Source organism: Solanum verrucosum, unplaced genomic scaffold, assembly GCF_900185275.1.
Source record: "Solanum verrucosum unplaced genomic scaffold, falcon-dt-bn FXZP01000296.1, whole genome shotgun sequence".
Taxonomy (NCBI): Eukaryota; Viridiplantae; Streptophyta; class Magnoliopsida; order Solanales; family Solanaceae; genus Solanum; species Solanum verrucosum.
Window position 1 is genome coordinate 455,344 of NW_026020470.1, and position 22,326 is coordinate 477,669.

Here is a 22,326-nt window from a genome sequence, read left to right on the forward strand (position 1 = left end):
CTGTTGATAAATATTTGCCGACATGAATAACATTCAAATATCCTATTAATTCAAGTTGCTTTTACTTTGTGGTGTTTAGCCACATGGCAACTCCATTAAGTTTTATTTTCCCCTACTTTTTTTTACTGTGTGCAACTGTTTTGTCAATGCCAAATACATAAGCAGACTCTTAAACTTGCCACTAAATTTCATTTTAGCACTCTAACTCAAATTTGTTCCATTTTAATCATTCAACTCCAACTTTCATGTTCCATTTAGACATTTCTTTCCAAAGAATCAACAAAGTGGGACGTGTGTACTTCACAGGCCATGAAATGACACAAAATCCAATTAAAAACTCACACACAATTCCTCGAACTTTCCCACGTTTTTCATTTTTACACTCTATCTTAGCCTTTTTCCATTTTAACCCTTCAACTCTATTTTTTATATACCATTTAAACACAAAATACTAATTTATGATTTATTTATTTTTATTTATGTTCTTCATTTCACTTTTTCATTTTCAAAATCGACGTTGTTACTTTTTTTTAAAAAAATTAACGGATGAACAACAATTTTGGATGAAAAATAATCGACGAAAGTGTGTCAATTTTATTTCTTAAACAACTAATTAAATTAAATAACATCACGTATTTTTCCATATCCAGTCTATCTGTAATGACCCTAAAGGTCATTTTTGGAAATTTTCATAAAATGACCGTTTTACCCCTCTCGATAGTTGCCCCGAGTCCTAATTGTTGTATTTTCGAAGTTGGTTTGGAGGAAAATTGATGAAAAGTTGAGTTTTTGGAAAGTTGAGTTTTTAAGAGTTAAAGTTTGGTTAAAAGTGTTATTTCGAGTCATTTGGAGTTTTGAGACTCGAATCGGATTTCCGTCGATTCCAACAGTTTTAGAATGTCGAAACGGGTTTATGAGAATTTACGGAGTCGAATTTGGAGTTAAAACGAAGATTTGAGATCCTAAGTTGCAAAAATTGTGAAATTTTGATCAAGAGTTGACTTTGGTCAACAAACGAGGTTCCGGTGCTCGAAATGGAATTTCGAGGGCACCGTTGGATTCAGGGGGTGATTCTAAGTCTAGAATGAGTCTTGGTTGAATTTTTAGAGGCCCCGAGTGCGTTTCGAGTTTTTTATCCTAAAGTTAGTTTCTTGACGCCTTATCGGATACCGGGTCAAGGAGACCTCGAATTTAAATTCCGACGATTTCATTGACTCCGAAATGTCATTTTCAAGCTAGTAGCATATTTGGTTTGTGTTCGGGAAGTGCCAAATGAGTTTTGGGTGAGCTTTTAAGCTTCTTGGATGCTTTGACACTATTTCAGCAAATTGTGACAACTAAAGGGTTCATTATTAGTTTTAAAGGTCGAAAAAATTTTCCGAAGGTTCTGAAATTTTGAGCATGAATTATAGTACTTATCTGCAAATTTTGGTGCATTTTTGCTAACCCGAGATTGGACTGTTATCGCAAATAAGAAATAATTGTTTACCGAGTAGAAATGATATTTGACTGGGCAAACGAGCATGAAATTGAGCTCCGATTGAACGAGCAGGTCCGTATCATTATTTAAGACATTTACAAAAAAGAATCGGGTCATTTCACTATCGTATGAGGAAATTACGGCTTTTTTAGTGAAAGATTAACTACTGTTTTTCTGGTGCATAACAGCCATGTACTGTTATAAAAATCTCAGATTGTGTTCATTTGGTATTTTGAGCAAATCGGGAGTTCTAGAGATCGGAATGAAGTGATTCTTACGGGTTTCTTCTTGAATTAATACGAGGGTTAGTATTCAATCTTCAATTCGACATTTTCTCATAATTTCTTTATCTGGTTTATTTTTCCTATCCGTAAACCTCTTGGGAAAAATTGGGGTTTTATCGATTTGGACTCCCTTTTTGATGAAAAAGGTATATTTACGATCCTTATGTTATGGGTAAACTGATTTTAACATAAAATTATTGATTCATCGATTATTTTCATCATATTAACCGCATACAATTTGGACTTTCCCGGTAAAGTTAAAATTTGATAAATTGAGAATTTCAAGGTCGATCTTAACTCCATTTTTGATGAAATTTCATATTTGAACTTATCTAAGCATGGGTAAGATGTTTTTTAAGAGATATTTCATTTTCGAGTCGGGGTTTTGGATCCGAATATTTTAGGCTTCTTCAAGAACGTGAATTTTCCTTCAAATTGAGTTGTGAATTGATTTCAACTCCGTTTTCAAATTTGTTTTCACCATTAGCTTCCAAATACTTTAAGGATCATTTTACATCAAAAATTTCCAGATTTGGGTATCGTTTTTCGGTATGAGACTTTTGGACCGTTTTGCCCTTTTTCCCTAAATTTCTTGATTTTGGTGTCATTGGACTCGAATTGTGATTGTGAATAATTGTTTGAATAGATTATCATGATCCGGATTATACTCGGAAAGGAAAGGCTCAAGTCAAGTAACTTTTGGAGTTCGTTTTAAGGCAAGTGGCTTCCAAACTTTGTAAAACTCTTAGACTACGTATGACTACTTTCCTAATTGTGTTGGGGAGTAATGGGTATTGAGGATGGATTTTATTTGTTGATTGAAATTGTTGTAAATGAAAGATGGGGAATAAAACGAGCTAAATGTGTTATATGTGACTTGAATTTGTTGAATAAGTCATGTGATAACTGATATTGAGGGGATAGAAGAGCATGCGTAGGCTATGATTGATACATACATTGATGTTGAGACAGATGATGTGTAATACTATGATGTGGTCGTGATATGGTTGTGATTGAGACATGTGATGTGTAATACTATGATGTGGTCGTGATATGGTTGTGATTGAGATAGGTGATGTGTAATACTATGATGTGGTCGTGATATGGTTGTGATTGAGACAGATGATGTGTAATACCATGATGTGATCGTGATATGATTGTGATTGATGACATGTGCATATTCATTATTCATCTCATGTGTGAACTATCTGTTGCATGAGTTCTGAGACACTGATATGAGGATGGATGGATATGAGACACAGTTGAGACTAACTCCGGCTAGAGATATATGAGATGGACTAGCTCCGGCTAGCGATTTGGATGCCGATGGGATCTGGTTCCGGCGGTGATACATGGTCCATGTATGGCCCCCATGGGTTCTGATTTGAGTATTCAGCGCTAACTGATTACGTCAACAGATGTGTATCGTAGGACAGACATGCATCACGACTACATGACATCATTATTGCATTTTGCATCGCATTTGCCTTATCTTTGTCTGTGATGTGTGGATTGTATCGATTTACCCTTCTTATGTGGAATTTGATCTACTTGCTCTTATTTGTTGATCTGAGGTTGATGAGAATATACTGTTAGTTCTGGCTGTTGAATATGATCATTGAAGTTTCGGTGGTTCGGTTGGGTTTGAAAGGAGTTGTTTGTAGCTGCTAGTTTTGCTTAGTTTAGAGTTACTTGCGAGTACCTATGGTTTTCGGTACTCACCCTTGCTTCTACACAATTGTGTAGGTTGACAACTTTCTCAGATTCGGCTTAGTATTTTCTTTAACAGATTGAGCTTCTGGACATACTCGAGAGGTAGCGGTTCATTCCAGACGTGCCCTTGAGTTATCTTTACTTTCAGTTTTGTTCTATTCGAGAACTATACTCTGAGACTTGTATATTTTTATTTGAATTATGTATTTAGAGGTTTGTACATGTGACAACCAAATTCTGGGTAGTGTTGAGTCTTAATTAAAGTCTTCCGCTTATTTATTATCTTTTATTCTCGTATTTCTACTTCTCAATTGTTGTGGTTGGGTTAGGCTGACCTGTCCGGTGGGAAATGGACACGTGCCATCACATCCGGATTTGGGGGTGTGACACTATCTGAATTTAATTCAAATACTAGCTTTCTAATTTTTCATTCAACTAAATACGAGTAAAAAAATCATGTTCATTGTTAACTAATAACACTTCTAAAAAACACTAAAACACGACAAACTTCGTTGGGTTGTCATTGTTTTTTTAAGAAAGAAAATCAACACACTTTCGTCGGTTATTTTTCATGCAAAAATACAGAGAAACTCTCATAAAGAAATTGTTCCTTTAAAAAAAATCAATGATCATCCATCAATTTTTTAATTTTTTAGAATATTAACGGACAAACGCTGATTTAAAAAATGCAAAAGTGCAGTTGAAGAGCATATATAAAAATAAGGAAATCATAAAATCAGTATTTTGTGTTTAAATGATACATTAAAAATAGAGTTAAAGGGTCAATTTTTAAAAAAAGAAAAAAATATACTTTTTTTTGGCGGTCACTCTCTTAGAGAAAGTGTGATGCACATCACTTAGAAGTGTCTAAATGGAACATGAAAATTGAAGTTGAAGGATCAAAATGGAACAACGTTGAGTTGGAGTCCCAAAATAAAATTTAGGGAAAATTTTACGAGTGTGTGTGCATGAGTGCGTGCGCGCGTATGTGTGCGTGCGTGTGTCAAGTTTAAGGAAAATATTTTTCAAAACTCTCCTCTAAGCTCAAACTACAATTTTTTTACGTCACCCTTTACCCCGACCCTCCCCATTAAAAAAAATAAACAACTTGAAATTTTATTTTTAAAAAATAGTTCAAATTTTAAATAGTTTGATTTTTGTACCCCCCCCCCCACCTCAAACCCTTGACTACCCCCACCCCCTCCAAAAAAGATTTTTAATTTTTTTTTTTGATTTTTTTTTAAATCTACATTTTCTCCAATTCATGCCTACCCCACCCCTTACCTGCCCCTTGCAACACCTCGAAAATTTCAAAGCTAAGACCCAAATAATTCTATAACACCTTGCAACTCAACTCTTAAAAATTTGAATCGTTCGTGTAACACCTCGGACATGAAAAAAAAGTTAAAACGGTTAACAAGCATGTCCAAAACCCTAAAACAAAGCATGAACCCTTCACTGAAGCCTAAACGACTCGTGAAAAGGAACACGGTCCGTTTAGGGCAAGGTGCACGACCGTTCAGGGCTACCAAGTGGTGAGTCACCAGGACGAGACCCTAGGCGATCTATGGTGGCTTGTACGGTCCATTTAAGGGTCCGTACAGGTCACCCATCAGCTTTTAAGTATAAGGTCAAATTCAAACAACCATATCTCTCAGAACATAAGGAATTAGGTGTCCCATAACCTATCAAATTAAAGGTCTTTGAGTCCTCTTTCCAAGACCACCAAGTTTTTCTCATTTCGAGTTTGGAGTAAAAAGTTCTTCCTGTTTTAGTAACGCCCTATCAGACACTCGAAGTTTACCGGATGGCTATATGGACAGTGAAGTTTATAAAGGATTGTAGTGCCCTAACGGTCCGTAAAGCCTCCCTTTTAATGCCCTTCGTAAGTTTTTAAGTTGGGGTCATTTTGGTCTTTGCACTATGTGTTTGGTACCTAAACTACGTCGTTTTAATCTCTATTCTAAGTCTAAACCATAATGTTTTACACCTAGTTAAGGGCTTAGAAAGTGTTAATCAGTTCTTTTACATTCATTAATACTTCAAGTCCTTAGAGCAAGGTTCCAAGAGGAGAAAATCTAGGGTTTCGAGCATTCTTCGAGTTTCGTCGTTTTCGTCAAGAACTTCATTTTTCCAAGTATGTAAGTCTATCACAGTATTCGACTAGTTCATCCTCACACCCTACATCTACTTTCAAAAATAGTAAAAGATTCATCTAGGGTTCTATCCTTAGATTTGAGTATTCTTGAGTTGAGTTGATTTGAGTTTTGAGTTCTTGAGTTGCTGATTATTGAATTCTATTTCCTGATTATTGAGCTGTTATATCTTGCATTTAGATTCTAGAGTTGATTGTTTATGTCTATTATACAGCATGAACCCTATTTTCTGAGTATTCATTGAGTTCTTATTGAGAATCTTTTAAACAAAACATAATTGTTTAAACTGAGTTTTGAGAAAGTAAAGAGGAGTTTGAGAAAGAGCTTAACCAAGATTTAAGCAAGAGTATAAGGGAATAAAGTATTTTTCCCAAATGTTTCATTTTTACATGAAGAAAAAGAATAATTTTTTTTGAGAAAAGTTAAAAGAATTTTCAGAAATATTGACTACAGTGCAATTACCTCTTAAAGAGGCCCCTTTTGAGTAATTATCTCAACCCGGAATGTATTTTTACATTGAGCAAAGAGAAATCTTGTTTACTAAATGAGCAATGAGTTCCAGAGATACTTCAGAGTAGTTACCTCTTTTAATAACATAGTTTGAACAGTTATGTGAAACTAGAGAAAGAGTATGGGGGAGAGTTCAGACAACTTACAACCCCCATAAACCATGTCTTGCCAACATTGGTACATGATCATACTTTTTAGATAAATCCTTAGTGCTTTCGGGCAGAGTTTAGTAGATCCACTTAGTTGAGAGGTTCTATATCTCGGCATGCTATAGGAAAGTTCTGGCAGTGTGAACAAGACGTTGTATCGTCACATAGCTCAAAGTGATGGTTGCCGGTTAGAGAGTCTCCCGATAGAATTAAAGTTTATTTTTATCTATCACTTATTATGCTGACTTCAGAGATGAGCAAGTGCTTTCTAAAGCTTTAAATGATGACATCATTTGACCTACATCTTTTTATGATATAGATTTAGGTGTTCAGGATCATCAACAAGCGCTTCGTTGAGATCACTCTACACTCTAGCTAGCTTTTGGTGAGCCTCCTTGTAATCTGGAGGACTTCACATTTACTTTCTAGTTAGTAGTTTTTGTGATGTTGTGGGTCTTCTCTTGGCATCCTTCTTTAATAGTAGAGGCTTCATAGATAGAAAGAGTCTAGGAGTCTCTCAGTACTTTCTTTCCTTTAAAGATGTTTTGTAAACTATTATAATTATTGCAATGAGTACTTTCAGATATTCGAGTTGAGTTTTATTTTGAGATCAAATTTTTTAAGCCTATTATTGTTTGAGTGAGTCTTCCGTTAAGTAGTCAGTCAGGCGAAGGGTTCGTTTTGGGATCAGAAATGATTCTCGAGTGTCAGCCATGTCTAGGGTGTATGCTCGGGGCATGACAAACTTGGTATCAGAGCACATAATTCAAGTGTTCTAGAGTGTCTATGAAGCCATGTCACTGGGATCTTTATTATGGTTGTGAGGCCCCCACTTCTATAAATGAGGGACTACATACATATAAGAAAAGTTTCCCTTCTTTCATACTCTAAATCGTGCAATAAAATTGTGTCATAAGGACCTTATTCGAACTCGTGCCTTTCTCAAATATATTCGACTACCCCTCATACTCAAGATGGTTGAAAAGCAAAGTTTAGATCCTTATAGATGAGTTATTCTTAGAAAAAGTCTTCCAAAAGTCATGAGACTTAACAGGGGCTTGAGAGAAGTCTTTAAGTGAGCTTAAGTGTATTGACTTGAAAGAATGCACCCTTATTCATATAAATCGTGCGTTCGAGCTAAAAGTGAGATGTACTCCCCAATTCTCTTCTCTAAACTTTATTTAGGTGAGACCCTTATGAGGGGAGTGTGTTCTAGAATGCTTGGGTAGTAATTTTCACCTGAAAGATAATATGTGTTGCTATGTTATGAGCCACTAGTAGGAGAAGTGCCCAGAGTTAGAAGAATGTATTTAGAGGTATAGTAATCTAAGAAAGAGAGATAGTGATGAAATAATTTATGTTGTTGCACTCATGCACCTAGTAAGTTATTAATAATGAGTTTTTCCTCATGGGTAGACTAAGAAGTGTTGAGTTTTTATAGGTTTCATTATAGAATGTAGAGTAAGAGTTACTAGTATGGATGAGTTAGAGTATACTTTAATTAGAAGGGAGTTTATGTCAATGTAACATTGTGTTAGTGAAAGACAAGTATATGTATTGAATAAAAGAGCAGATTATTCATGAGGTGAGAGATCTAAGCTAGACTTATGATTTCCATGATGTTTAGAGGGTTATAGAACTAATTTGGCAATAATGTATAGTAAATGGGTAAATAGTACTTAAGTTGTGAAAGCAAATGTGACGGTAAACTGTAAGTAAGTAGATTAAGAGATAAAGATTGACTACTTGTCACGACGTCTTAGTGGGCGAGTGTTTCTTAATTTTATCTAGTAGTCGTAAGTTAGTATGATATATGAGAAATTATATTTATATATGTGTTTAGTACTAGACACTTAGCTTGAATTTGAGATGGCTTTCATGAAAAAACAATGACAATAGGAGGGTGACGATGTTAGTTTTGAGATCTGATATGGTAGATTTGACATAGAGTAGGTGAAGAATTAATATGTTAGTTGCAATGCATGTGAATAGTTCAAGTGTGATGTTATTACCCTTACATGAGATAAATGAAGTATGATTAAGTCATTAGATTAGCAAGAGCATTGAGGGATTTACTCGGGATCGTATATAGTCAAACGAGGTTCTAATTAAGTTTATGCTTTTTTTTCATGCTTGCCTAGATAGTATAGTTGAGCTGTCAATGTAGTGTAGACTGATGTAAGCATTATTTATTACCCTTAAGAGTTTGGTCAAGGGGATCATATGTAGTCAATGTGGGTAAAGATTATAGAAGGACTTCTATAGAAGCAGAAAGAAGTTAAGTGAAACATATCAGAAAGAAGCCTTAGAATAAATCTTAGTACATGTACATGAATTGTTCAATAGCCACAAGATTAGCAATTTCCTAGTAAGTAAAGCAAATATAGACTAGTTTAGAGATGATGGAATAGATCCATAACTTTAAAGTATTAGCTTCAGACCTAAGGGAAATATGATAAGATGAGTAACCAAGTCAAATGTTGAGAATTAGATAGTAATGTGTTTAGAAAAAGTTAAAGTGGTATATCGATCCATTCATACTCTATCATATTTCTCAAAGTTCAGTCCTTACAACATCATGTTGATGTCTCTAATATCAGAATTGTGTTCATGACTTATGCTCATACACTTAAGATAAATTCACATCTATGCTCAGTTTCCAGAATGAAAGGTAGAGACTTAAGTCCAATGATTTCAATCTTACTCTATAAAGTTATGGATATCAGCCTCATGAATGAACATATTCATATAAGCATTCGTGTCTCATAGTATGCTCAATATTACGAATTCATGATTTACTCTCAATGGCTAGCAACATAATGTTATGTAATGTATATTCTTATATCAGATGTATTGAATGAATCACAGTTATGATCTTTCTCCCTAAGCTCTTTCAGTGATCCTTTTTCAACTTGATAGTGATGTTGCCGATAGTAGTTGAATAATGATAGTAGGAGAGGGTTGATATTTTTTTATTGTGGTAGTGGTGGTGTTCTTATTCCATCTAAAGTTATAATTTGGAAGAGGAATAGTGTTGAAGTTTGCTTTTAGTTACTGCAGTAACTTTTAGCAAAATAAGTTATTTAGTTTGAATAAATTTGAATTTTGAATTTTAGTTTGTTTGTTTATGTTGTTGAGATATTTTAGGTTGTTTAAATTTTAAATTATGCAGATTATATGTTTTATGTTGGTTATTTAAAGCCCCTCAATGCTTAATAAAATTATTGAAAGCTATTGAAAGTCATTTCAATCCATTGATAGACATTTTTAATCTTTTTGTGCTGCACCACTTTTAAGAAAACACCAACAGTGGTATCAGAGCTTCATTGATCCTAAGGGATCTGTGAAATCTTCCAAAGAACTACCATACATTTTTAACCTGTAAGAACTATCTTTTTAACCCATCAAGGCTATCCATTTTAACCCATCAAGGCTAACTTTTCAATCGGTGCTTTTTTCAACGCACAGGCTTTTCTAAATAATTTTTTAACCAAAATAATGGCAAGCAACAGTCTCTCTTTGAATGCCTCAGAAATTTTCACAGACGAAAACTATCAAATTTGGTCTATGAGAATAAAACCATATTTTGAAACATATGTGATATGTGAGGTTGTGATGGAAGAAAAACCCTTACAATCTCTCTCTGCAAATCATACAAAAGTTCATATTAAAGCACTTTCAAAAAAACTTCTACACAAGACAATGTCATCGCATGTGTTTTTGAAGAACAAAATCAAAAGAAGAAAAAGAAAAAAAAAGAAATTTTGCAAGTTCCAAAACAATGAAAAAAAATCCAGCATCAACTACCTTCGCAAAAATTGAGGAGGAGCATTTTTTTTCAATTGCAGTAACTAAAGCAAAAGAGGAGTGTTGAAGTTTGCTTTTAGTTACTGCAGTAACTTTTAGCAAAATAAGTTATTTAGTTTGAATAATCGGCACTGCAAATTAGATGATATACATAGGATTTCTGATTATGCTAATAGGGTTATAGGGGTTATTGGTTTGAATCAGAGTGTTTTTTGTCGATTCGATTCAAATTGGAAGTATTCTAGGATTCTTTTGGGTTTTAGGTTGAATAAGGGAACTAGGTGTTGCTCTATCAATGCAAATGTTGCATCTGATGTAAGGAATCATTCGACTTCAATCGAAGCTCAAGTTAATAAGAAGAGCTTCGATAAGTTTTACATACAAGGAGGCTTAAATTTGAAGCGTTTAGTCATTGACATAATAGAATCAGGTAAAGACGTAGCTAAAGTAGAAGAAGAAGTTAGGATAGATGTAAATGATGGATCAGGTGTAAATGTAAAGCATCCTGATAATTCACATTGGCATAATACATAAAAAGTGTCATTTGGTAGGCACTTAAACTTGTATAAAGTTGAACAAGTAAACACACGTGTCCTACTTGGCGTCCCACAAGGAAATCGGGTCCTATGCGACATCCTACATGTATTATGCCACGTAGGACACGTGTGTTTATTTGTTCAATTCATACAAGGATGATAACTTTTCTCTGAGTGTCCAGCTTTTCCTTTGGTAGTACTTGTTGAAATGCCTTCCCCATTCTTCTTGTTCTTCTTTTTGTTTTTGCCTCCATCTTGAGGCTTGGCAAACTATGCTCCCTCGATATTTCCTTCTTCTCTCACGACTCTTCGTTGTTCTTGGGCATGCAAAGCATTCAAAAACTCTGCGAATGTGATCATGGACAGATCCTTAGTGTTTTCCAAAGTAGTTATGGTTGCTTCAAATCTTTCTGGCATAGTTTCCAGAATCTTTTCAATAATACGTGAATCATTAAACACAGAACCAAGCAATCTTACCCTATTTTCTATGTTCAAGAGCCTTTCAGAGAAATCTTTGATGGTTTCTACTTCTTTCATCTTCTGAATCTCGAAATCTCTTATAAGATTTAACACTTGCATATCTCTCATCCTTTCATCCCCTTCATATTCTGCCTTGAGATAATGCCAGATGGCTTTGGCTGCCTTTAGAGACACAATTCAAGTGAAGATTGAAGAATCTACTCCTAAAAATAAACAAGCCTTTGCCTTTGATTTTATGGTTTTCCTATCTTTATGGTTCTTGATCTGGGCCATAGTAGGATTGTTAGGAAGCGGAGGGACTTCATAATCCTCTTCGATTGCCTCCCACATATCCATGGCATCTAGATAAGTTTCCATCCTTATCGTCCAAATCTGATAGTTATCACCATTAAAAACAGGTGGTGCCATTACTAAAAAACTTTATTCTGCTTCCATGATTGATAAATTTGTCTTATTGATTTCAATCCTAACTTTGATGAAACACCCACAGATCCCTCAAGAAATAAACGCTCCAATACCAATTGTTACAGAGCAGGAAGAACATAATAGTCTGGTTTCTCTTGTTACTGAACAAGTGGGAACATTAGTTTGATAAACAAGCAGAGAAATATTTATGAAAGAAAAACTACTTACCTCATTATGAAACAAATTAATTTATAGAGTTTACAAGGCAACAAAAATTAAGAAACCAACTCCTAAGGATTAGGGATAAGATTAGAAACTAACTATGAATCAGATAGAAACTAATTAACTGCTAAGCAATAAATAACTACCCTACAATACAGAGAACTTGGACTGTTTCAATTCTTATGCATATTTCTAACAAGATATAATTTCATCAGTAGAGTTCAACAGGATTGCATGTCATTCTTTGCCTAAGTTGCTCATGTTTTTTCGTAGTTTTGCTTTTGTTGTTATTTGCTTTAGTGCTTCTAAAGGTTGGCCCGGTGCACGAAGAATCTCTTTTACGCAGGGTCCAATGAAGGGTCGCATCTTAAGGGAATGTAGTGCAGGCAACCTATCTTATGCAAGATGTTGAATTTGACAACATCACTCCTATTTTAATTTGACCAAGCTTGTAGTATAGCTATTTTTTTAGCTTAGTTAATTATTTTGATATTTTAGTTAGTATTTTAGTAGCGGATAGCTTTCCCTAAAGTTAAGGAGAGTTAGGTTAGTGGATTTAAGTTAGTGGTTTTGTGGGATTGTGACTCTATTAAAGTTGTAATTCTATATAAGGTCATTAACTGAATAAATAAAAGTTAGTCCATTGTTCTTTTTCTCTGTAAATTATTTTCTCAGACTCCTCCTATTCTATTTTATTTTGAGCTTATTGTATCTTAAGTTCTTCATATAGTATTTAGATTAAGGTGGTTCCTTGGGAGATCATTTATTGTAGTTCTTTTTCCTGAGACTTTTGTTGCTCATATAATGACAGACCTACACGATGTCGGTGGAATGAAAAGCTCAACAACAACAACTACAGTACATGGTCAACTTGCATAATGTCTTACATTCAAGGATATGTGGGAGGTTGTCAACGGTAGTGAGGTGACACAACCAGCAGCAGAAGATGCAAATGGTACTGTGCGAAAATCAAAGATAAAAGCTGGTAAGGCTATGTTCGCTTTAAAACAACGACTAAAGAGGATGTGCTAGAGCACATACGAGACGCCACCACCCCGAAGCAGGCTTGGGATACATAATGATACGAGGATCCATCTCTTAGAGAGTGAATTACTCTCAATAGGGAAATGCAGCATGACAATTGCACAATACTTTCATAAGGTGAAGATGCTATGTCAAGAGATTTCAGAGTTAGATCCCAAAGCTCCAATTGGAGAGACAAGGATGAAACGGATTGTCATCCGTGACTTATCTATCAACTTTTCCACTATCACCCCAAAAAAACCAAACTCTGCCTTACGTAAAGTTGCAGAGTACGATTAACCTCTAGATTTGAAATCACTGCTTATGTACCTGATATTGGCCATAATTCACAAGAACATTCTGTAGTCTTAGTAAGAGGGGGGAGGGTTAAGGATTTACCCGGTGTGAGATATCACATTGTTCGAGGAACCCTAGATGCTGTCGGATTAAAGGATCGTCAACAAGGAAGGTCTGAAGCCTGAATATAGAAGCTTTATTGCTTATGTACAAGGATGATCCATATCCCAACACTTAAACACAAATACGACCATTCATAGACCAAAATGTAACAAATATAAAACAATAAACAACCTGATTCTCTCATAGAACCCACACACAAACTATTAGTATACCAGTGCGGTACCAAAGTCGACCAGTATTAGTATTTATACCAGACGTGGTATTCGAGTCAACAGTTAGTATTCATACCGTTGTGGTATTTGAGCAAACTTTTAGTATTCCTATAGTTGCATGGTACATAAGCATATCACAATCACAATCAATCACGCACAACACCATCACAATGAACAATAACACTTGAAACTCACAAGTAAAGTAAAAAGATTTATTACATGAGATTATCAAGACGATGTCAAATACATATCCTTCTCTTTGGTTTCCCCTACAGGCATTACAAGTGATACCCTAAAGCAGTAAACAAGCTTACACACATATATTAGACAACACAAATCACCTCTATATAAATGGCCTTATACTGAACCTAACAATTTCATAACACCCAACCTTACAATTACCATCAACCATCTCAGCAACAAAACTCAAGGTTAACAATCAAGAATTAAAGAATCTCCCTTTAGTCATTCTCTTTTCCAATCCTTAAGAGCAATAACAACAACTTTAACTATCAAGACGTCATGCCCGAAGGCCTATAAATGCAATATCTGTAAAGCTAGAATAAATAATAAGGTAAAAATAGGTTTATTCGCTAAATTTAGAAAAGATCTAGCCTACCTGGGTTCCACACATTAGTTGATGAACCTTGCCCATGAGCTTCCGATTTCGTGATAGCAAACCGTGATGAATGAGCACCGAAGTTCCTTGGGCTTTCACCTCCCATGCATTGCAATATCTACCCTCTATTTATCACATGCCCCGGGTGACTTTAGAGGGTTTTACAACTTCCCTCATGTGTTTTCTTCATTCAAAAGTGGGAAGAAAAATTAAAAAAATTATATACCTAGGTTGTTGAATTCCCTTCATCCCTCTATAGTGGTTGTGCAGGCGGTATTGAGGCACCACCATAGTTGGAAGCCTCCCACTATGGTAGGTTGATGTCAGTCCAATCAACTTCAAAACAAAGAAAATTTGTCGTGTGCTCAAATTTTAAAATTCTTTCGACAAAATTTTAGAATTTTTGGAATTTCACACGAGATGACCTCTAATAACAATGGATCGTGTCATTACAACTACACTGCTATATAGGGCTATACCTCAATGACCCTAAAATGTAACCCTGCTTTACAAGGTTAGGATCCTTTAGTGCCTCGTCGGATGGATGGTTGGTTACCAGGGGATCATTATTGAACCTGAGGGGTTTGGATATGGTTTATCTATTTTTTCATCTTATTATAGTGTTTGTTTTCTAATTCATGAATTTCACCTCCTAATATTTTAATTATTGTATCACAGGCTTAAACCTACTATTGTAATTATTTTTGATGTCGCATACTTGACGTAGGGTGAGATTCCACAATTAGCCCTGAGACAAATTTTTAATGAGTTTAAGGTAAATATGAATTTATTATTTAAATTTAAACTATGCGTATTATGATTCATTCCTAATGTGATATAATTCAAAAACAAATCTAGGAAAGTGTGTATGGCTTCCCCTTCATGATAAGTAGATCACAATTAACTTTGAGAAAAGAGCAGGTCATAGAATAGCAAACCCATTTTACGATGGTCGCATAAAATGTAGAATTCTCAAATGGTGTAAATCAAATATTGAGAAAGATCTATGCCGACAATGGAGTAGTCATAAGTTGATTAAGAAGAGGAGAAAACAGAGATCTAGTTAATCTTTATGCTCACCCTTGTTGTTTTTCTGCTTTTACATCTGCAAGTTCAAGTGCCACACTAGTTCCTTTTTTCCTAGTTTGAGACACTTAGTATTTCAAGTGTAGGGGAGCAAACCGTACACTAATCGTGGTGGAGCATTTACTCTTTTTTTCTTTCTTTTAGGTATTGCTTGGTTATGCCCCTAGACTTTTGTATTTTTATTTGAATAAGATACTTCTTCACTAGATTTTGAGATAGATTATGATATCTTAGTGTTTCTGGATATGAAGTCATTTTCGTGCTACTATTGTTCATAGTGGATATTCTATTTTGTTGGTAGATTGTTTGATGGATTACATAACTATTGGGATGCTTCTGCTATAGTAGATTCTTAGCAAAATTTTCTATTGATATTTTGTATCTAATAAGATGAATGTTGGTTCACTTGACATGTATAGGTGCTTGTTGAGTGTCAAACATGATTGTTGATGGGAATTTTTTTAAATTTATTTTCTATTTCATGATAAAGGATAAGTCTCAATATTCCTTACATACCATGTTCATAAAGGTTGAAAACATACCCCGATATCACCATTCAAAATTCAAATGATTAATAATTATATCCAAGGATATTAAATATAGAATAAAATTAATGCTTCTCCATAAAAAGGTGAAAATATCAAAATTGAAGCAATAATTATGTCTCGAGTTTTCCTCTTCTCGATTAAGCAACAAATTTTGAAATCAACTATCATATTTCATTTATATGTTATTAATGATTATCCTATTCAATTACTTGATCATTGGTGCATCATAATATTCTCATCTCGACGAGACTAAAATCACTAATAAAGGCAGATACAAAATCATACTTGAAGCTCAAATTGAATGATGACTTCAACGTGCTACAATACAAACCCCCTTGAGTAGTTCTTTAATATAACAAAACTAAACTATATTACCCTAATTTATATGAAACTCGTTAAAATTAATAAACAACCATTAGATTCAAGATTCGAACTTCACTTTGAAATTAAATAAATTTGATTGTTCCACTATGTTGACGATACCTCATGTTTGCTAGGATCCCCCTCTTATAAATGCTCAAGTTTTGTTTCTCTGTTTGTTCCTCTTCTTAAAAAAAAAAACTTATGATTACTTCATTGTTGGCAAAGATCTTCGCAAATACTTGGTTTACACCACTTAGGAATCCTACCTTTTTAGCGATCATTATAAATGAGTCTGATATTCTATGACTTACTCTTTTCTCAAAGTTAATTGTGATTTGCTTGTCATGAGGGGGAAACAATACACACTTTTCCTAAAATTATTTTCAAAATATCTCACATTAGGAACGAATCACAATACATATAGTGCTTTATATGAAATAATAAATTCATATATTTGTTAAACTTATTAAAGGTTTGTTGCGTGACTGATTACAGAATCTCACCCCATGTCAAGTATGCAACATCAAAAATCTTTCCAACAGAAGATTATAATAACCTTGGTTTTCTCGTGCATCATGAATTAAATCTACAATATAACAATTAAAATATTGGGAATTCAAATTCGTAAATTAGAAAACTAACAATATCATAAGATGTAAAAATAGATAAATTATGTTGGAAGATATTGAAAATCTCCTAGTTTGAGGCCTGCTTATGGCACTCTCCTTAAGGATATTTCACTAGTTAAGGTATATTTCTAAGGATTCTACAATCTCTTCTAGTATTAAAACTAGGAGCCAGAACCTAAAAAAAATATTTTACTTAATGAAAATCCAGCAATACAAAATAAGAAAACATGTTTTTCTTGTTATTCTTTTTTAGTTTCTTAGCTAAAATCACAAATTTACTATTTATAGAGATTACAAATTGAGAGCTCCAAATCTTTGCACAAAATGACATTCAATGAGTAGTAATTGAAATAAAGGCTATTGACTTAATTATCAATTATTCCTTCAAATATGTGCACAATAAAATTTGATAAATGCCATAAAGACAATTAATTCATTGTCATATTAAACCAAATAATTGTTTGAAAAATTCTTAATAAAATACCATTAAGACTAATATAATATGGGGAAAAAAAATATATAATTGATCTTTTGATCAACTTTAATAATAGATATAAAGAATCCCAAAGATTATTCTTATACTTTTTAATATAACAACGATATTTTATCAATATTCCTCCGTAGAGATCACAAATTGAGAGCTCCAGATCCTTGCACAAATGACATTCAATGAGTAGTAATTAAAATAAAAGCTATTAATCCAATTATGAAATATTCCTTCAAATCTGTTTACAATCAATTTGATAAATGTCATAAAGACAATTAATTCACTGTCATATTAAACCAAATAACTGTTTGAAAAGTTCTTAATAGAATACTATTAAGACTAATATAATCTGAGACAATAATATAGAATTAATTCTTTTGACCAACTTTAATAATTGATATAAAGAATCTCAAAGATTAGTCTTATACTTTTTAATATAATAAAGATATTTTATCAATATTTTCCATATATCTTGAAAAGTATATTAATGAATATTATATATAATATATAAGTATTGTTGAGTTTCTAAAAAGAAGAATAATGAGTCTCGTGTCTCGTAGACTATGAATCAGACCTTGTAAAAAATAAGATTAAACTAACCGAACAAATGGTGAAGTGTAGAACGCCTACGAACTAAAAATTCTTTTGTAAGCTCAGAGTCTTATTTTATCACATTATACTTGCACAATCTCTTACGTTATCACAGTTTTACATGAAGAGATCATGTGAGTCTCCTGGTATTCATGAGTGCTTTAGAAATGTGTCACAATTTTATAGAAGTGGCGCCAATTCACACTCACATATGTCCATCTATCAAGTGTATTATGCAGGGCAATACACCACCTTTAAAGGATTTGATAATGGATTAAGAGTTTACAACTCAATCTCACTTTCCTTGCACATTTGCACTAACTGCACACCATAATAGATCATAGATTAAAGGAGATTGGACAAAATATATTTAATCAAAATTCTTTTGTTATTCATGATTTTCAAAGGAAGGATTTAACATGTGTTCAACCTTTGAGAAGACAAGATATATGATTGGAATGCATCATCTCCGGGTTGTAAGTGATATTTTAATCAGGGGGAGTATAAAATGCACTACAATCTTTTTTCCTTAACCAATGTTTTCTCCCACTGGGTTTTCCTAATAAGTTTTTTTAATCAGACAACTATTAATGTGCATTATAATATGTGTGTACTCTTTTTCCTTCACTGCGATTTTTTTTTCCCATTGGATTTTTCTTAGTAAGATTTTAACGAAGCACACTATTTATATTAAGACATGAACATCCAAGGGGGAGTGTTGTAAAACTATGTGGATGACCATGTGACCATTCATTGTGCCTAACTATTGTGTGCAAGTAATGAGGCCAACACACTATATGATATTTGTATGGCCAAGTAACTTGAATTCACGAGGTTTATAAATAGCCTATTAGTTACTCATCTTAAGTATGAGGAAAACAAAAAAAAAGTGAAGACAAAGTTAATTACTAGTTACTACTATTATTTCTCTCTCTCTCTCTCTCTCTCTCTCTCTCTCTCTCTCTTCTTATCATTTTATTATACTACACATACTTTATTTTATAACAATTTGTTCTATTACATTATCTTTGTAGACAAAAAGACGTGATAAAATGAAATGGGTATTCCAGTAATTAGTTTTGAGATATCGTGGGTCTTGTCTCGGCATCCTTCTTTAATAGTACAGGTTTAATAGATAGAATGAGTCGAGGAGTCACTCAGTATTTTCTTTCATTTAAAAATGTTTTGCAAACTATCATAATTATTGCAATGAGTACTTTAAGATATTCGAGTTGAGTTTTATTTTAAGATCAATTCTTTTTTTAAGCGTATTATTGCTTGAGTGAGTCTTCCACTAAGTAATCAGTCAGGCCAAGGGTTCGCTTGGGGATCAAAAATGGTTCTCGAGTGCTGACCACATCAAGGGTGTAGGCTCGATGTGCGGCACCACCCCCCTTCCCAATTTTTTTTTAAAGTTCGTTTTTTAAAAAAAAATCAATTTTAAATTTTTATTTATTAACCAGACCCGACCCCATACCCCAGACCCCCTACCACCACCCCCCCAAAAAAATTAAAGTTTATTTTAGAAAATTATTTTCAAATTTTAAAAAACTTATTTTTTTACCCCACCGCTCACCCTACCCCAACCCTCCTACCAGTCCACCCCCCCCCCCCCCCCCCTCACAATTTTTTTTAAAAGTTTGTTTTTTGAAATAAAAATTCAATTTTAAATTTTTATTTTTTAACCCCACCCGACCCCATACCCCCAACCCTCAACCCCCTACCATCCCTCCCCCCAAAAAAAATTAAAAGTTTGTTTTTGAAAAATATTTTCAAATTCAAAAAATTTATTTTCTTACCACAACCTACCCCGACCCTCCTACCACCCCCACCCCCCACAATTTTTTTTTAAAAAGTTTGTATTTGGAAAATATTTATAATTTTACAATTTTAGTGTCAGATTTTGAATCGGTCGTGAGGGTTGTGTCCTAGTTCGCGTATCGGGGTTATTTCCTAGATCGATTATCTATGTTGGTTTCCGGGTTAGAAATTATTTTCTTAAAAAGTATTTTCTCTGGTAAGAAGTAAAAAATATTTTCCGAAACAAACTTTAAATATTTTCCCTATTATTGTTACCTCCTTGCCCCTGCCTAGCAAAAGGACAATCCTTCAACCTATGGCCAGACTGACCACACCCAAAGCATCCTTCCTTGCCTATAAGACACTCTCTCAGATGGGTCTTACTACACTTTGGGCAAGTTGGGAAAGTCCTGTTACCTGAAGTATTCCCTTGAGACTTAGAGCCTGATGCCCTACCTTTCTGATCCTGTCGAAACCTGGGGGATGGAGCACTACTTGATGAAGGTGTTGGGGCTGTAGACCTCTGCTGAAAGTGTGAGCGATTTCCACCACCCGATTGTTGCTGAGTGTATTCATAATTCCTTATTCTAGCCTTCTTATTGTCCTTAGACATTTCCCGAAGCTTATCTCCCTCAACCTGTTAGGCATGAGTCATAAGCCTAGAGATATTCATATCCTCTAACAACATAGAATTCCTGCACTCTGTCTTCACTAAGTCGGATAACCCAAACAGAAACTTACTCATTTGTGCCCTTGGATCGGCAACCATGTATGGAGCATACCTGCAGAGCTGGGTGAACTTAAGTCAGTATTCTTAGACTAACATTGTACCCTGCTTCAAATTCATAAACTCTTGTGCCATGGCTTCTCTCAACTCCCTAAGGAAGAACCTGTCCAGAAAAGCTCTAGTAAAACACTCCCAAGTCACAGGAGCTGCATCTGCACACCTATTTTTTTCCACTGAGTGAACCAAATGTGAGCTACATCCTTAAGCTGGTAGTATGCCAAATCCATTCTATTATTACCAGTCACTTGCATCACTCCAAAAATTTTCTTAACCTCATCAATGAAGTTCTGTGGCTCCTCACCAACTTGCCACCCTAGAAACTCAGGCAGACTCATCCGGAAAAAATCTCGAACCCTAGCTGACACTGATCTACCATTAGTATTTGTAGGAACTAGGACCTGATGATTGTTCTGATTGGTTACACTCTGAGCCAAGAGCTGGATCACATTCCAAAACATGGTTCGGGACTGGAGGAATTGCGTTAGGGTTGTGTGCATTAGCATTCCGTGCATAAGCTCTACGAGGAGGCATGATCTAAAACATATAATGACGGATTAGAAAGAATACGTTGGATCATACCTCACGCATGATAGGAATAACAAAGAAAGTGAAGTTTTTCTTAAAACACTTCGTAGTCTCCCTCTCATAGATGTGGTAAGCTTCACACCCATGAAAGGGACTCTACTTAGTGCGGCTTTCAAACATCCTAGGACTCTTAAACCAAATGCTCTGATACCTTGTCACTCCCCGGCACTACCCTCTTGACGTAACACGGGACCTAGGATCACGAGTGACCCCAAGCTAACCCTGTGTCTGGCATATATCAAGCATACTGAGAATAACTGAATTAAAGATATACTATGCGGAAGCTAAAACAATAGATAACTGAATATGGGGAATACCAAACTACTCTGAATCTATTAAACTTACTAAGAGTTCAATACCACTGAAAGATAAACTTATCAAGTCAAGTTTCTTCTATTACTATGTGTGAAAAGCCTCTAACTGAATAGAGTTGTTGCGACATTCCCCTGCTAACCCTAACAAAACTAGAAACTAAATAAAAGTCTGGAATGAAAAACATGTATATTGTCCTCGAAGTATGAGGACTCACTACTAAAGCTGATGAATACGGATCGAGAATCGATCTATGCGTGATCTGGATGCTGAGTATCTGAACCTACTTCATGAAATAATGTAGCGTAGAGTATACGTCAGTACTTGGAATGCACTGAACATGCAGGATATAGATAATAGCTGAACAAATATATAAGCTCAACAAATATAAATGTTGAAATATGCCTTAAAGGTGAGCTAAATGCAATGACCAAGTACTAATCATGATCATGACATGTTGAGACTGAATGCTGAACTATAAACTGAAAACCTAGTCAAATGCACTAGAGTCTGACTGTGGGAGCTACTATCGACTGACATAAAACCACGTGAGCTAAATGCAAAGTCCGATGTATACGCCCCATCGAGAGGACCCAATATACCTTACCAGGGTATAAAGGCATGACTGGCGTGATCATTAAATCTGATGCCCAACAGAGGGGACTTTTAAACCTATAGGAGCACGTAGTTCTGGGACTATGAGGGTACGCTGAACCCTAGTCCAACTCGGTGATAAGTCTACTCCCAACTGGAAATGTATATGACATAACATAACTAAATATTGGATAGCTCAATATTCTGACATGCAAATTTGAGAATACAACATTTATATGCTAATAATGTAACATTCAAAATCTGGAGCAGGATTATCTATTTATCTGACCTAGCAAATATAATTCATGAACTAAGAGAATTTATACAAACTAGGGTTCTGAGTTTCATGCCAGGAACTAAGCAACATTTCCACGAAAACGTGATAATTCGATTAAGGATACTATACCAACTAAATTACAATCAATATCTAAGGTTTTAGAAACCCTAGGTCTAAACAAGATGTGGAGAATCAAGAATCTGATTGAATTCTAGGGACCTGGTAGATGAAAGGAACCCACTAGTGAAATC

At 34.6% G+C, this 22,326-nt stretch overlaps 1 protein-coding gene across 1 annotated transcript; it reads right to left on the bottom strand.

Moving 5' to 3' along the window:
• Nucleotides 1-10,905: 10,905 nt before the first annotated feature.
• LOC125809054 (uncharacterized) lies at nucleotides 10,906-11,523 on the bottom strand. The gene is made up of 2 exons (XM_049488724.1): nucleotides 11,341-11,523; nucleotides 10,906-11,277 (listed from the first exon to the last, which is right to left on the bottom strand). Exons 1-2 carry the CDS (start codon nucleotides 11,521-11,523, stop codon nucleotides 10,906-10,908), a joined length of 555 nt encoding a protein of 184 aa, XP_049344681.1.
• Between the last annotated feature and the right edge of the window lie 10,803 nt (nucleotides 11,524-22,326).

Bases quoted from the DNA above. Each gene is read 5' to 3' on its own strand.
- LOC125809054 (XM_049488724.1), bottom strand. From the start codon at position 11,523: ATGGCACCACCTGTTTTTAATGGTGATAACTATCAGATTTGGACGATA. The intron at 11,278-11,340 runs GCAAAGGCTTGT...GTGTCTCTAAAG, and splicing joins GGAAAACCATAAAATCAAAG to GCAGCCAAAGCCATCTGGCA.